The 18,293-nt window shown below is 41.7% G+C and overlaps 1 protein-coding gene across 1 annotated transcript in view; it reads right to left on the reverse strand.

The window, feature by feature from the left end:
• LOC133415027 (RNA binding protein fox-1 homolog 2-like) overlaps nt 1–18,293 on the reverse strand; it is a 59,640-nt gene that overhangs the window by 26,708 nt on the left and 14,639 nt on the right. The window contains 1 exon segment of the mRNA XM_061700814.1: nt 9,740–9,790. Within this exon segment, the coding sequence (XP_061556798.1) occupies nt 9,740–9,790 (51 nt within the window).

Genomic DNA, 18,293 nt, shown 5'->3' on the forward strand with positions numbered 1-18,293 from the left:
AACCAACATTGTCCCAGATGATCGCACTACTCGTCACTTTAAACCGCATACACTCCTTGAAGTCTCAGCGCCCTTTGCACAATGGTCATTGCACCGGACTATCGCAATATTAGTGATTCGAAATGCTCTAAGTGCTAGAGGACTCTGCATCTTTTTGCACAATTGTTTTTTGTCAATGTCTTTATGTCTCCAAAGTGTTCTGTAAATTGACTGTCTGTTGTACTAGAGCGGCTCCAACTACCGGAGACAAATTCCTTGTGTGTTTTGGACATACTTGGCAAATAAAGATGATTCTGATTCTGATACTAACTGATTGAGAAACATTGGGAATCTAGAAGCCAAAACTCCCACTTACAAGCAATTACTGCAATTACAATCTACTGTATCAGAACAGTACACAATGATGACAAAATTTATCGGCATCATACATACTGTACCACAGACTTACTGCCCTCTCGAACACAAGGCAAAATTAATTTTCCTCTACAACAGAGTAATATGTAAACAAAGAATCAATAATTCAAAAAATGCTAAATATGACTGAAAAGGGTAAGCAAGCCAAGTCAACAAAAATTTAAGAGCAGATTTTTTAAATTAATTATAGCTGCATCTGTTATACTGAATGAATGAATGAATGAATGTATGTATGTATGTATGAATTAATGAATGAAGAAATGAATAATTCAGACACAAAGACAAAAATATGAATAAACAAAATGCTGACAACATTTCAACAGACACTTAAGAGTTCAAGCTCTTAAGTGTCTGTTGACACTTAAGAGAGAGAAAGAAGGAGCAACTCTTCATTTATCATTATACTCATAAGAGATTTGTGAGTGCTGTAAATGACAATATTTGGCAAAATGTGATTAATCAACCAATATAGTTCTTTAGTGATGAAGAACTGCTAGTGCATGTGGGTATTATGATTGGCTGTGAACTAAAATGTCTTCTCAATCAATGCATTCTGTTGAAACATAGAAGGCTGTCAACAAATGTGTTTATCTTGTTCCTCTATATCACAGGTGTCAAACTCAAGGCCCAAGGTCCAAATCGTGGCCTCCACATTATTCTATGTGGCCCACGAAAGTAAATCATTTGCATCAACTCCCATGAGTCTTACTCATTTTTTTTAAATTTCAAATTTAATAAATAATGAATGACTAACAGCTTTGAGATATTGCAAGGATTTTTTGTTGTTACCAAACCCCTTTTTACAGTAACTTAATGGGGGGGTGAGAGGGTTTAACAGTAAGCCTGTTAAACATTGTTTTGTATTTGTGCATGTCAAGCATTGAACAAGAGTCAATGGGAAAACATCAACGCGCCCTAAACCAGAAGTTGCCTCAGAAAAAGAGACAACCAGAGATAAACAAATTTTACTCACCATCAACTGTATACTATTCATCCTACTTGTCTAAAAAAAATAGATATCCATATAATTTGTAATATTTTCATCGTATTTTACTTTCATTTTCATGATTTAACATTTCAAAGCGAATCAGTTGCAGTGTGGTGGTGGCTCCCTAGTGCCCTCTATTGACCAGTCACCACTGAATACAATGATGAGATTTACAAATATATGGTTTCACAGGCAGAATGGCCCGCTGAGGGAAGCCGCACCAACAATGTGCCCCATGACAAAAATGAGTTTGACACCCTTTGCACTATATGTACTGAAGCTTAGCCTGACAAAGGAGTACTGAAAGCTAAGATGGACACTTGACAAGGGAAATGCAATTAAATATGTATAGTAGTTTGTAACCAAACTGCTTTCTGGAAATGAGGCTTTGGGCAGTATGGACAGTAAAGGCCTTGTACTCTTCAGTAAATAACACTGAGGGTAGCACACCTGGGTCAATATCCCATTCAAATTCCAAAGTTGTATGTGACTAGCAAGTCTTGTCTAATTATATTGGGACACGGAAACCATCCAGTCTTTCAATACAGTACCAGAATTTCCATCAGTAACTAATGGATAACAAACATGTCCAGTCTGATCTTCAGTTCCACAGAACATCAGGATCCTTCACCTGTTCCTGCTGAGTACCTACAGCCTTTTCACTCACTATTTAGGCATCACAGATTAAATTTATCTGATAAGGCCATGTCGATCAACCAAACTAAATGTAAAGAAGATGTGTTTAGTGTTTTCTTCTGGTAGATATGACAATCACAAAATCAATGTGAGACTTGCAGGAATCGATTGAAAGCACTTAAAGACTGCACAATTGACTACTAACTTGACTACAAGCACAGACACTAATTTGGTGAAACTAATGACTTAATAATAACTCTTACCCCAAGTATACACAACATAGACTGTTGGTGTCCCCTAAAATAAGCAGCGGTATTTCAAAATGAGGTATGTTTTGTTATATGGGGACGGGATCCTTCCCTCATTGGACATTTAAAGGGCAAAAAAGTGTTTAGCCTTCAGCTGCAACGGCCTATGGGGAAGAAAAATAGTGGAGTGTGCATGGAAACAAAACAGAAAAACTATGACATAGTATGTGACAAGGAGGTAAAAAATTTTAAGAAAAAGAGAAAAACGTTCATGAACAAAAGCATTGACATACAGTATGAGGTGGCGTCTCAAAATGAAATACAAAAGGCAAGAATTTCTAAAAGGAAGGTGACTGAAAATGTTTTAAACTACAGTTGCAGAGGAGAGCTGTTGTAACCTCTCAGATGGTACATTGTATGCGTGTTCTCTCTGCAATGAAAATGTGTGCCACAACAACAGAGCCTTTGCACCAGTCAGCATCAATCCAAGGACATAAGATCTTAAACTGCATAGACATCTTTGGTGACAATGTCGGATTGCTTAACAAGAATGTAGGCACATTACATCACATGACACACACGGTATACTGCACAGTACATGACAGTGTGCAGTCATACCATGCTTGTGCATGATTGTCACCATAGGTTATTAGCAAATTTTGGTATCTCAATTAACCCTACACAGGGCCTGTAAAGAACCCCAAACAAGAGAAGAGGACACACTAAAACAGAGCCATAAAACAGCTCTAATCCCCTGGCTGTCTATCTGCTATGGAGCACAGACACACAGACATTTATAGCAGCAACTGCAATCAACTGTATACACATTGCAAGCGACAATGTTGCTAAATAAAAATAGAGCCAGGCTCTTCTGTAATCATTGGTTTGGTTTAGGTTTAGTTATTAGAGATCAATACAAAAAAAAAAAAAAAAAAAAAAAAAAAAAAAAAAAACAAGAGCAGGCATCCCATGAAGGTAACAGTGTTTGTTTGTTTGTATTCTTATAAAACCCCTGTTTTATAAGAATAAAAAGCTAAAACAGTTGCTGAAAAGGGGTGGGGGGGATGGATGGGTGCAATATAAGACTCATTAAGCAGTGACAACGTTACAGAAAATCAAACATGAGAGTAGCTCCTTGTGCAGCATAGAATGTGACTTTATACATCAGACAATTGCATCTTTACACCATATTTCTATTTCCATTGGCTTAGATAGAGAGCCATGTGAAGTCACTTTAGATACAACTAATGAACATTCTTTTTTTTTTTTTTTTCCCCCCTACATTCGGTCTCAACACCAAGCACCAAGTTACTGGGCTGTGTTAAAGAACTTACCAGCAGTGTGGTTGGGTAGTACAGCCCCATCATTTTCTGAACTGGCACAACAACTCTTGACCAGCTCTCCACTTTCACGGTCCCTCTCGTCTCCCCTTCCTTGTCCGTCTCTACCACCCCCACTGCTCCTCCGCCTGGGCTCCAGGACCATGAGCTGACAATGGCTTCAGTCCACGTCAGTCCTGCACATTCAAATTCTCCCTCGTCCACTCCTCCTTCCCTTGGCTGTGTTGCTTCTTCCAAACACAAGCCTCGACTGCCCGTCACGGTCTGCCTCTTTTTCTTCGTCTCACCAGCCGGCTCTGCTGCTCTGATCCCTTCAGGCCTTAGTGTCTCTCCCCTCCTGACAGCCAGTCTCTCCTCTCCTCCAATTGCTCTCTCCCCTCTTTGCTGTGTCTGTCTATAATTCACTTGCTCACGTTACACATCCTGCTCTTCCCTCTGCTTCCTCTTGTTCCCGCCTCTCTTTTAAACTTCACCTCCTTCTCAGCCTCAGTGTCTGAGCGATCAGAGTAATCATGTGGCCAGATAAATCTTCACTGGGTTGGATTCAGAAAGGATTCACTGCAGTCTTCTCAATCCCCTGGTGAGGAGAAAGCAGGAAGGAAGAAAAGGCTTTCTTCATTTTATCCTGGCAGTGTGCGAGTACAGAAGGCGACCCCCACTGCATTGCAGCTTTTTTAGATGATTTATTTATTGCATGACAGCTCATTGGCTCAAAAAACCAGCAGTAGCTAGCTGTTAGGGCAGTCTGAAAAGACCTAGCTGTGTGGGTAGGCTCCAAGCTCTCCATCCTCTGCAGCAGCTGCCTTCAAAACACAGATGGGAGTCTTGCAAAAATGAGAAAATACCACATCTCTAAGCCCCAACCTGACAATCTTTATCATACTGCAATTCATCGTTATTCTAGATGCAGCTCCACATGTCAAAACACTGTATTGTTGCAGAAATGAGAGAGCAGGTTTCTGAACCGCACTTCCATATGCAAAAGAGATGGAGCACTGCGGATAGCAGCCTTGATGCCAAGCTTTCAGACATCTGCTGAGTCTGGCTGGAACTGAGTCCAGAGGGATGGAGGAAGGGCAGGATCAGAGTAGGAGGTGGTGGGGAAAAGGAGTGTTGGGAGGGAGTTGTCCGGAGTGGGGGCAAGGACAACGGGGCCGTGGATGTCAGTAACAGATAACAGGATGAAGAGATAAATGGATAAAGGCTGAGTGAAAAGAAAGAGCGAGGGATGACAGGATTAGGGCTGTAAGTGAGGGGGATGAGAGGATGAATGAGGGATAATCTGAAGATTAAGTACACATACTGAATTTTGCGATAAACACACACAAACACATGCACATTATTTACACACAGATGTGCTGTGATCATATGCCACTGAACCTTGGTTGGCACACAGAATAGAGAGAAACGCAACAGCTAACTCACACAAAGGCTTTCCTCCAAAACACCATCCATAGGTAATAAATAGGCTGTGCTTTAATTTAAAAATAAACCTGAACTCAATAATATGTATAACTTTCATGACCACTATATCATATAAGATGGGAAAATACTATATATTGACATCCAGCATGTACTTTCCTGTGAAGTAGCTCAGTCAGTGACTCCCAAGAGGGTGCCGTGGCACACTAATTTACCATGAGAGATCATCAGTGCCGCAGGAAATTATCCAATTTCACTTAATTTGTCTCAAGATTATTATTTATTAATTTTAAATATATCTTTGTTCCTTTATCAATGCCAATGGTGTCTGACAGGCAGAACAATTGGGTGCTCTCCCACTTGATGGCAAAGGGTACAATAAACCTGTGTATTCTCCTGTTCCTATTCATAGAAAAGAATAAGTCATGGCTTCCTATGTGTAAATGAACTCGGCTTTACATGATCAGGATGTTTTCAGCGAGTTTAAAATAACGATAACCAATCACCGATCCGATCACAAGATGGCGCAATGTGTCTCTTTAAATGACTTGTTCATATACTGTATAGACAGACTGGTGTACTCTATACAGAGAATCTTCAAAAGTATTCTCTAGTCAGGTCATGTATTCTAATCAGTCAGGTCAAACCAACATTACAATATGACAGAAATAATGGGTGCTAACTTAATGTAATTGAATTACCTTATTGTAATTAAATTACTTCACACACACACTGAAACTTTAGAGCATGATTCGACATAACGCCAGCATGTTTACGTGCAACTGTTAGTGCTAGCATTAGCTTGCTAGGCTACATAACGTTTTGTTGCCCGGTTGCGAGCAGTCTCGTATTTAAAATACCGTATTTTCAGGACCATAAGGTGCATCGTATTAAAAGGCGCAGTCTCAGTTACGGGGTCTATTTCTGTATTTAACACATACAAAAGGCATATTATTGGGCGCAGGCATGGTAAAACATACGCTAGCTTAAAACATACGGTAGCATGCATGTCATTGTCAGAGTCAGTTGCCGGGGGGCTGTTCAGCAATGATGCCGGCTTTCGCAAAAGCTTGGACAACAGTCAAAGCAGATACCTTAGCCCAGGCATCCACAATCCATTCACATAACTCGCCCGGCGATAGATGGATAGATGGCGCCGTTTCATAAAACGAAAGCACCAAGACGGACCTCCTTGAAAATGTTGGATTTTCATTTCGAATGGTGACTGTAGAGACGCTTCTCCCGGCCGTTCTTTGATCATTAATCCATTGCTCGAGTTGGTCTTCCAACTCGGGCCAGCTCGCCTTGTTTCCACGGAAACTCAGCTTCGTCTTCTTGACTTGGCGAAGCTCGTTTTCCTGCTTCCTCCACTTGCGAACCATGGATACGTTGATCTTGAATTCTCTCGCAGCTGCTCGATTCCCATGTTCCTCCTCGTAACTGACATCTTACAGTTTAAACTGTGCTTCGTAGGCGTGTCTCTTTGTAGGTGCCATTTTCGGAGTTCCTCAGCCAAACCGATGTTGTTTTGCACAATGCACATACTGCCGCTGTATACCTACTGGGGGCGTGGCTTTATCATCCTCTTTCACGCGCACCCTTCCCCGTCCGCATGCTGTCCTCAGTCAAGTCCACTTTTCCTCTATATAAGCAGCGTGTCGGCAGGAAATGCTCCCAGTCAGTCAAGGGGAGCGCTCATCAAAGTCACACAACAACATTTACAGATTTTGGAACTTGGTGCATACATAAGGCGTGTCGCATTATAAGGCGCCCTGTCCATTTTGGAGAAAATTTAAGACTTAAGTGCGCCTTATGGTCGTGAAAATACGGTATGTGAACATACCTCAAGGAATCCTTGAATTAAAGTCTTCTCCCGAGCACCGGTGACCACCACCACACGTTTCCCCCCATTTTGTTCTTATAATACATGTGTCGCGCTATCGTCGCCATGATAACAAGTGTATCCAGTCGCGTTTGAGTTGACAAGATAAAGCCCTAGTGAGGATAAGCGGTAAAGAAAATGGATGGATGGATGGAAGCCCTATGATCTTAAAAGATGCATGCAAATATTTTATTGCAGTAGTCTGACATAGTGCAGTCGTGAAAGACCAAATTTGTTTTGTAGTCTGATCCAGGCATTATGTTTTGTCTGCCTCAGACGTGTTGTCTGTCCCACACCGCCGACGTTTAAAAAAAAAAAAAAAAACGACAACTATTGGTGTCAGATATTTACAGTACGACGTCAAAAGACACGCGACAAGGCTAAAAAGAAACTAGCTTTGGGATTCAAATATACTGTACACGATGGTGTGGAGTAAATGTCTTTTGTGGATCGGTGAATTATGACAAAGCCTATCAGATCAGTGTAAAGTCTAAAATGAACTTTGTATTCAACTAAAAAAACGCCCATATTTCACACAGAGTAAGTCAATTTGTGAGTAAATTGAAAAATGAAGATCATCATTATTTCAGTTTTCATACTTTTTGTAACATTTTTGCTTGGTGGTGTGTTATGAGATTTTCTGAATGTACAATGGGCGCAATGACTCCATAAATGTTGGGAAACAAAGAACTAGCTAATCCAGTAAGGCAGGCCTTGGTTTACTACATTTGCATTTTAACAAGGAGTTTGTGTACAGGAGTGTGCAGATTAAATGAGCAGTCATAACCCAAATCCTTCATCAAACAACAGAGCTATAAATATTTGGATCAGTATAAATTACCTCCTGCCCCCCATCTAGAAAGCAGTAACAGAACAACATACATGTACTGTAAAACTTTTTTTTAGTATTTTAATTAAAACTTTTTTTTTTTTTTGTACCAGACATGACAGAATCTAAGTCTATTAGATATTTCTCTAACCAAAGTTGCTTCCTGGATGGCCCTAAAACACAAAATTAATAAATTAAACGTGTAACTCCCAAAATGTTGTGTACATTGCTAGTAACAAATCTCAAGAGTATGAAGCTTTAAAAAATATATAAAAATGGAAAACTGGATCGCAAAAGTAAACAATACAATAACAATAAAGCTAAAATTATTAAATACAGGGTCACTGATGGTGAAGTGGTACACTCGCCTGACTGTGGTGCGGGCAGCGTGGGTTCAGTTCCCACTCAGTGGCGGTGTGAATGTGAGTGCGAATGGTTGTCCGTGTCTATATGTGCCCTGCGGCTGACTGCCGACCAGTTCAGGGTGTAGTCCGCCTTTCGCCCGAAGTCAGCTGGGATAGGCTCCAGCGCCCCTCAACCCTAACCGGGATAAGCGGTGTTGAAAATGGATGGATGGATATTGGATGGATGAATACAGTATTTCTTTAAACGTCACAATACTAGGAAGAGTTAGATTGTTCTGGGATGAAGAAATTCGAGTGAGGAGAGCTGTAAAGATGAAAAAAAGAATGTTGCCTAGGATGAGCAAGCAAAAACAAGTAAAACAAAACAAAAACGCAACTGACGCTCATGGCTGAACAACATTTGCATGATGGGTGGCTCTAAGCAGGAAAGTCATCTTAATAAGTTGCTTCTGTTTCTTCTTTACCTCCACACTCCCTCCCACACTTGCCTTTTATCATTTCAATAATCAACTTTTGTTCACCTGATAGAACACAAAAAACTTGAAAGAATGCTTGGTAGAATGGAAATGAAGACGAGGGGGATATAAAATACATAACGCTGAGTTTGAACTTGACAGCTAAATTCTTCCAAGCGTACCCTCTTTAAGATCCTGCCATGGGATCTAAGAGTGCTGTATTCCCAAGAAAGGAGATGCCAAGTGCAGAGAAGGATGGGGAGGGGACGAGGAGAAAAATACACATATATGGGAGGAGGAAATTTCTCATGTTGGGCTGCGAGGAGTAAGCCTGTGGGGAAGAAGCGACTCACAGACCAACACTTCCCTCCTGTGGCACCGGCAGAAAGCTACATCCCAAAGACATAAGAGAAAAAAAAGTGCTTGCACAGGCAGAACTAAAGGTGGGAACACACAAGCTTTGTCATTAGTGCACCAAAATAGAAATTGCAAATGCACACACAGATTCATCCTGTGCTCAAGCACTGAGCCGGTGGGCTGAGCTGCCGAAGGTGTACTGCTGCACAGAAGTGATAAGAAAATTGTCAGACAGTCTTCCACAACGCTGCACATAAGACACACAAGGCTGCACATAAGGCACTCATTACCGCAAGCAATATTCATGGGGGAAATACTTAAAAAGAATTGAAGAGCGGAATAGAAACAATATGAAACAGTATTGCATGTGGAGGGTGGAGAGCTTACTCGAACGCAGATAACAGAATTGCTGTCTGCTTTCTGAGCGTCAGGCCTTTGAAAGTGGAGCTCAATCGCAACCAGGTTCTTTCATCCTTTCCTCCAGGAGGCTTTTCTTTCCATGAGCTACCAATGGATGACGCAGGCGGGAAATTAAAGAGCACCTGGCAGAGTTACATAGCAAATCCTGCTACTCTATATAACTAAATGGATGACTTGCCTCACAAACTAACTATTCAAGCACTATTACTACCTGCCTTTTCATAAAAGTGCTCTACTCGTTACTTGTGTAATAGATCTCTAGTCAGAAGGATCTGCTGTTTGGAAATAATTATTTTGAGATATTGAAAATGAAATTCTGAATGTCCTCTTTGAACAATTTGTGTGTTGCCATAAATCTTTGCAAGAATTCACTCTTCTCTTACCTGATTGTGAGGTGTGTATCCATGGAAACCAGGATTTAAGGGCTCATTGTTCTGAAAGAGACAATAAGAGGGGAAAGTGTGCAAGTGGTATGTAAGCAGATGTATAATGACAGACAACGTTTAAATTACAACTGTTCTCCGTAAAAAGGAGGTATTATTTGGGGGGTTTTGTATTGAGATTTTTGGAATAATGCTTCTTTGAGTCAGTTTTCATTGATGCAAAAAAATAAAGGTTTCAATATTTTTAAAACAATATGCAGACATCAGATAGATTTTTGTCAATACCAAGAAATGCACACAAAATTAAATGGTAGGAACACAGAGTTAACAGCCTGTGGCCTCAAACAATGCAGCTGACAAACGTTTTACATCCTGCACCAATGAAGTGCTTCTCTCAAAACAGAGAGGCACTTACTTACTCCTCTAAATCAGTCAAAACTTGCCCCAGCAACCAGTGCTGAGTTGTTGTTTTTGTTTGGTAATTAATTTTAATTAGATTATTTCTGTCCCTTGTCCCCTCTTTTCTCTCTGACTATCATTGTGGTGTTATTTTGTCCTGGTTACAGAAACTATTGTTTGCTGCAGAATGAGTTGAGGAAGAGGCAAAGGGGAACAAAAGTGGGGGGCAGTAAAGCGGGACTGGAACAATGGGTGAAAGTTAACTAAACGCTGATATTTTGACAGCAGACAGGGAGAAGACACGAGCACAGTACTGCCTGCTGGCATGCCTTGCAGAGAAAACATGACCTCCTAAAGGAGTTGAGGAAGACAAAGAAAAAACGAGAATGTCGTTGAGGTGGTTGGGAGGCAAAATAAAAATGCATGTTCTCACATAGCTCTATGAATGGGGGATAGTGCAGTCGGTAGTCTTTGCAAAGGCAAATACTGTAATTTCTTGTGTATAATGTACACCCCCCCCCCCAACGCCCCAAAAATGTCAAAAGTCAATATTGTGCATTATACATAGGGGGAAATTGAATTTTTAAAATTTATTTATTTATTTATTTTGTCCTGTTCGGCTGTTAGGTCAAGCAGAATGGAAAATCTGTATCCCTTTTATGCCGGAACAGTTTTACTGTGTCACAGTGGAGTTTTTAAGCTTCTGCTGTGGTATTATAATTGAGGTTTATTGAGAATCAGACTTGATCAGTTGAACAGAACAAAGTTTCTAGAAGGGAGAGAGAAACAAAGACAAAAGACAAAGCACTAATTGTAAACAGGATGAGAGAAGTAAATGATTACATTATCTGCAACAATGAAACATTAAATATGAGTGTTGCATGGGGAAGGACAGGACAAGACAGAACAGGACAAGGACAGGAGAAGCAGCATGCAGGTGAAGGGTTGTGATCCCGACAGTACAACTGAACAGTGGTAGCATTAATTATGTGAATTATAAAAGTCTACAGGACGAGAGTATAAGGGAGGGGGATACACAAGCGATTTGCATATTCATGAGTTATTTGTCGCAGTAAGTGCGTGACGCCACAACTAGTGAAAGAGTCCTAGGGCTGTGTGTCTGCGCATACATGCAAGTGAATTGATACCGTTTTACATGCATAAACACTGACAGAAGTGTCCTGTAACTGCTGTGGCCGCACCGCTGCGGCTGAGGACCCCACCCAATCAATCGAGGGGCAGGATCAGGCCTAGGGGTTTGACCGAGAGCAGCCCGGCGGACGGGACAGGTCCCATACCGAGGGACCCAGGGCGGTCCGCCGGACCCACCGAGGAGCCCCGACAACCGGCCACCCAGTGGGGGCCGCAGGGACCCAATGCCACCCCCCAGCCAGCCTCCCCAACCCAACCACCGCCAATGCCACCCCCACCAGCAGCCAGAGCGGGTGACCCAGGCGGGTGCCAGCCTTTCACAAACTTTCACATTATATAAATGTATGCCGCCATCTAGAGGTTATGAAAGAGCTATACACTTTCATTCCAATATGCCAACACCACCTAGAAAAATACAGATAATACTTCATGTTTTGATCATATGGGTAGAAGAAAAATCACGCATTGCGAAAATGCATTACACATAGGTAGAAGGGTTTTCCATAATTTCTAGGTCAACTTTGGGGGTGCGTATTATACATGGGTGCGCATTATACACGAGAAATTACGGTTTGTGAGGTTCAAAGTTCAGGACTAGGACAAATGCCAAAATTACAGGACTTATTGTGACAAAGGACAAAATTACCTACTCACCACCAGTTGCCTTGTGCTTGTTTCCCGTTGTGTTTTACCTTGTTAGCATTCTAGTTATCCCTTCCCCGTCTGTAAGTAGCATTCTGTTTCTGTTTGCTAAACTTTAGTTTAGCTTCTGTTCATTTCTGTCTGTCTCTTGTTCTTATCGCTCTAAACTTGTGTAGTTTAGGTTGAGTCTTTAGTTTGGTTGTCTTGTTTTTCTCGTTCTTATTTTCATAGTTTAACTTTGCATCATTTTTCACTATGAATGAATGAATGAATGTATGCATTTACTCCGTTATCCTATTCAGTTTCTTAGTAAGTTACATTATCGCGCTTTAGTTTCATATCTATTTACCCTTAGTTCTGTTTTATATTACCTTTTGGCATTTGTCTCCCGTTTTGCTCTGTTCATCCACTTTATCTTTGCTTATTTCTGGAATTTTCGCATTGACAGTCTTGCTGTCCATTTCTTTTCTTCGTTGTGGTATGTATGTGTTTTTTTTCCCACTGTCTAATGCTCCCATAGTTTAATAAAAGTCTTGGTATATCACGCTTGGTTGTGTGCTTTGGGGTACGAATATTGTTAATGCGTACCTTAGCAGTTATAGCTGGCTGTAAATTTATATTTATTTATATACCGCATCTTGCTATCATTCCGTGAGGATTAACAAAAGAACTCCAACTGCTGGATATTGGTGAAAACAGGGCGTTCAAAGTGAAGTTGCGAGCAGCGTGGGAGCGATGGACGAGAGACGGTGAACACACCTTTACTAAGACTGGGAGGCAGCGCTGGGCGAGTTATGCCACCATATGTGAATGGATTGTGGATGCCTGCGCTAAGGTATCTGCTTTGACTGTTGTCCGAGCTTTCATCATTGCTGAACATCGGCAACAAGACTGACTCCGACAATGATGAGAGGGAACCCGCCATGTCTGACGGCAAAATTGCCCAGCTGTTCAATTCAGATACAGAAGATGAGGACTTCGATGGATTTGTGACAGAAGATTGATTATTGTGATTATTTTGTTTTATGTCACAAAACACTGGCATCTGGACAGTGTATATAGCCATTGTAGATCGATACTTTATTCATCTACACAGGAGTATGACTTTTTTTCTTTTTCAATAAAACAGAGTCATCAGCAATCACATTTGTTTTTTTCTCTCTGTAAGAAAAACAATATTGGCAAAAAAAAAACTAATTGGGACAGCTGGCTTTTACACATGCTGGAACATAAAAGGGCCCCCCTAAAACTGTTCCCATAAATCCCATAAAGTTGGAAGCATATAATTTTTCATGTCGTCTTAGTAAGGTGAAGAATTAAGATACAGGGGAACTAAGGGGTTCATGTCTACTACTGCCTGAAGTGTGTCCCAGAAGGTTGGTCCCCTGAGTGAAGGTAGGTATGAGAAAAGAGTGGGGAAAAGATTGTATTTTAGACCCGTCCTCTCTGCCTCATATGAAACAGCCTTTTCTTTGTCCTCTCTCTCGCTCCACTTCCTGTTTCATCTGGAACCAATTTACCCCCTTACGCCTTGTCCCCAGGGGGAACACTCTCCTTGGTGCGCCACATTTAGAGGGGAATGGGCTGGCTTATATTGGACAACACAGTGACTTTGTAAAAACAGCTGGTGGTTAAAGACATGTATTTTGCACAGTGCTAACATTAGTGGGTCTAGTTGAACTAGACTTTAAACACCATGTGCATTAGCATATTTACAGTATATACTGTATTAATATATCACATCGTGAAAGCCGTGAAACTGAGGCGACTGGTCATTTATTTTAACAAAGTTAAACACTTTTGTACGCAGTTGGGCACAAGCACATCTTCATGCGTGTTCTTCGTCATTGGTTTTTGCCACTTAACTTAATTTTAACAATGCTATATTTAACTTTTATCTGAAACATTAATGAATATTAAATCAAGTGGGTTAGTTCCACACACATTGCCTTTTAGGTCATAGGTTTGATATTGATACTAGTTATAAAGAACCCCGGGTCAAATGTTCAGGAGAAAGTTTTAGAAGTTCATCACTGCAGCCCTCCACCAGTCGGGGCTTTATGGCAGAGTGGCCCGACGGAAGCCTCTCCTCAGTGCAAGACACATGAACACCTGCATGGAGTTTACTAAAAAACACCCGAAGGACTCCAAGATGGTGAGAAATAAGATTCTCTGGTCTGATGAGACCAAGATATAACTTTTTGGCCTTAATTCTAAGCGGTGTGTGGAGAAAAACAGGCACTGCACCTCACCTGTCCAATAAGGTCCCAACAGCGAAGCATGGTGGTGGCAGCATCATGCTGTCGTGGTGTTTTTCAGCTGCAGGGACAGGACGACTGGTTGCAATCGAAGGAAAGATGAATGTGGCCAAGTACAGGGATATCCTGGACTAAAACATTCTCCAGAGTGCTCAGGACCTCAGACTGGGCCTAAGGTTCACCTTCCAATAAGACAATGACCCTAAGCACACAGCTAAAATAACGAAGGAGTGGCTTCAGAACAACTCTGTGGCTGTTCTTATATGGCCCAGCCAGAGGCCTGACTTCAACCCAATTGAGCATCTCTGCAGAGACCTGCAAATGGCTGTCCAGAAACGTTCACCATCCAACTTGACAGAACTGGAGAATATCTGCAAGGAGGAATGGCAGAGGATCCCCAAATCCAGTGTGAAAAACTTACCAACACGAAAACACGTTAGAAGTCGCCGTCCCAAAGTTGGACACAGAGTTAAGACATCAATTTTGGAGTCGTTGAAGTTGGCAGAAAGAGTGGCACACACATTTGATGGTTGGACTTCCAGAGCGACCGACCCCTACTTACACTACTTACTTACATAACTACTGGTGTTCGGACTCGGCTCCTAAAACCCCAATCGCTCTTTGTCGAGCGATGATCAAATCAAATATAAAATACAACTTGATTATTTGAAAACTATCTATAGCCCCGTGTTTAAGTACTGTTTGCAGTTTTTTTAGGTCGCAAGATAGGAAAGCGGGTGGCGGGCGCATTTTCCCACCAGAAAAAAAGCAGTTGAAAAAACGCTTCTTGTGGGTTTAAAATGGCTTACTTTCATCATGATCCCTCACCATGGCCAAGGTCTGTTTAAGCAGGCCTCTGTGCCGAAAAATGCGTAGCCCACGCTGACTGGCAACAACTTGTCGACTACGAGCTAGTTAGCTTAGCGGCAACTCTCGTCAATCTTCTGCCACGATTGGTGTTGAATGAATCTTGCATAACTTCATTCAATTCATCTGCCGCGGTTATAGTCTGCCATGAACATTCGTGCAGCTTCTCCTCATGGGACGCTTCTCCGTGGAACGGGTCCATGATATGTTATGTATTATATACATTATGGCTTACAGCGGGTACTGTACAACTGCGCAGGCGCACTAAGTCAAACGCGGCGGAAGTAAATAAGGTACATGAGTTCATTTGCTTACAATCAAATGCGAAAATTTTATAGTTTACGCTTGATCTTGTGTTAAATATTAGTACACTTCTGTTTGTTTATTAAAATGAGAGTCAGAGAAGGTTGACCCACTGCTCATTTAAACTGAAGAAATGTTAGTTGAACTTTATTTCTTATATTAATGCTGTATTTGTATTATTATTATTTAGTTCTGATATTTTTTAACATCAGAATTAGCAGGGAGACCTACTCTTAATCCAACCTGAAGAGATGAACTTTATTAAAAACAAAGTGTGTATGCATTTGCCATCAGTTATCTATTGTTTGTTTATTATATCCATAATTAATTTTACCGGATTTCCTTACAAGAAACAACTGGAATCTCGGAAATTTCACATGCACTGTTCAGTATCCAGGAATTTCTAGCCACTGAATCGTTTCGTATTGTTCTAAATGAAGCAATATTGTCCAATCAATCAAATCGGCAACCACGAATTGTGATAGGAATCAAATCGTAACACCCCTACCATAATACAGTACATATATACAAATATATGTAGGCTAGATGTATTTATTAAGGCTTCTTTATATTCGCGCGGACGGCGACTGCGCTGACGTCACTGCGGCTGTCCCTCACGTAGTTTGCCTTTATACTCGAGCGCAACCCACTCCCGCAGTTTTGAAAATGTACTGCAGTTCACCTCCTCGGGGGTGTCGCTACGGCTGGTATTGGCTAGGACACCACAGGGTGGAGTTTCCCCTGGATTTTTTTGGCCATTTCCGGTAGCCGTTTTTTCTTTCATTTCAGTAACAAGGAACAAAGCAACAACAATGGCGACCGTGGAGAAGTGTCTGCGAGAACAACTGGACCTAGATGACCAGATGATACATTTAATTATGCTGAAAAATCGATCAAGAAGGCGGCGGCGTAGATGGTATGTAGAACCAAGGGGCACACTGAGTACGTCATCACAGCATGTGACTAAAACGGAACAATCACGAGAGATGATCTCCGCAGCGTTCGACGCGCAGCAACTATTTTTGCCGTGTGCGCGTCAAGCTACGCAGAGGGGCCGCGCGGGGCAATTCGTCAGTGATGCAATGCAGGCGTTGTCGGCCGCGCGACCACGGGAGTATAAAGAGACCTTTAGGATTGTAAAGATAGACCAAAGTTATTTGATTCATAACTCAATTTCTGACCCATGGTTCGATTTTTTTTTTATTAAATTTTTTAAATATTTTATCAATAATATATAGATCAATTTGTCTGTAACAATACTACATTTATAATATACATATTTAATGTATTGGCGGCACGGTGCACGACTGGTTAGAGCGTCAGCCTCACAGTTCTGAGGAGCGGGGTTCAATCCCCGGTCCCGCCTGTGTGGAGTTTGCATGTTCTCCCCGTGCCTGCGTGGTTTTTCTCCGGGCACTCCGGTTTCCTCCCACATCCCAAAAACATGCATTAATTGGAGACTCTAAATTGCCCGTAGGCATGACTCTGAGTGCGAATGGTTGTTTGCTTCTATGTGCCCTGCGATTGGCTGGCAACCAGTTCAGAGTGTACCCCGCCTCCTGCCCGATGACAGCTGGGATAGGCTCCAGCACGCCCGCGACCCGAGTGAGGAGAAGCGGCTCAGAAAATGTATGGATATATAATGTATTATTATGACAAGCACATTTATCAGAGAAGACTGGACAGGATGGTATTTTTGAAGGCACAATAACATGTTCAATGTATTGGCCGTCACTTGGGGAAGTTTTTGAAACACTCATGTCTAATAGCCTGAGTCTTGTAGACTACGCAATCCCTGTCGTCAACTGGGTAGCTGAAATGCTCCCATACTGCTGCAAGGGTGTAGGTGCTGCACTACCCACAAAAACGCAATGAGTGAAAATGCAATACCAATTAAATCTGAACCCAAATTATAGTGGTTCAGTTTTGCAGCAGACAGAGCAGAGTGGAAAGAAAAAGGGGGAGTGAACACAGAAGGGCGGGAGGAGGGTTAGAGCAACATCTGGAATCAATCTGTTGAGAAAGGAGGGAGGGAGCGGGATGGATGGAAGGATGGGGGATGGATCGAGTGAAAGATGAAAAAAGAATAAGGGGATGAAAATAAGGAGAGAGAGAAACAGAGGAGAAGGAGGAGGAATGCAGGGATAAAGTCAGGAAAAAGAGGGGAGCACTATAAAGCAATGAGACTGTAGCGAAGTGGAGACAATGAGTCATGAGAGAAGAATGTGGTGTGATTTATATTTTCTTAAGGGGTGGGGGAGGGTTTGTGGGAATGGTGGTGGTGGCTGAATTTAATACCTGGTTCTCAAACATAAACAGTGCGTTCATGCTTTTTGCCATATGGTACTGCTTAAGAACATAATTTCTCTTTTATCTAATCAATTTATGCATTTTTCCATGAAAATGGATGGATATAACTTAAAACTAGAGAAGAGCTTCCACTCAGTCAGTTTCCAAATGTAGTTGATGCATGAGGAGGGGCTTTGGAAGGCTGACGTTCAGAGCTTCAGGCTGTGCTAACATGGATCAACAGCACACGCTCTGGGGGCAAAACTAAAGGGCGTCTCTCGTTTATATTCTCTCTCACCAACACTCTATTTTAGGAGAAGGAAAGAAGTTGAGAATTACTGGAGCAAATGAGTGGAAGGAAAGAAAAAAAAGAAATGGTGGCGGAAGGTAAAATAACATGAGGTCAACAGATGGTGAAGGGGGTGATGGGTGGGTGCTGGGGCGGACAGAGGAGGGGTGCTGGTTAAATTAGAGGGGGTAGTTAAAGGCATCTTGTCAAGCTGTTTTACAAAATCCACTAAAAACGAATAAATGTTACACACAAATAGTCAAAAGAACAAAATCCTGACAGGTTCAAAGTAAGAGCAGGTAGTAGGCCACATGGTACAGAGTAGTGCTGGGGAAAGTGGATTCTTATATGCATC

Source organism: Phycodurus eques, chromosome 16 (assembly GCF_024500275.1).
Source record: "Phycodurus eques isolate BA_2022a chromosome 16, UOR_Pequ_1.1, whole genome shotgun sequence".
NCBI lineage: Eukaryota > Metazoa > Chordata > Actinopteri > Syngnathiformes > Syngnathidae > Phycodurus > Phycodurus eques.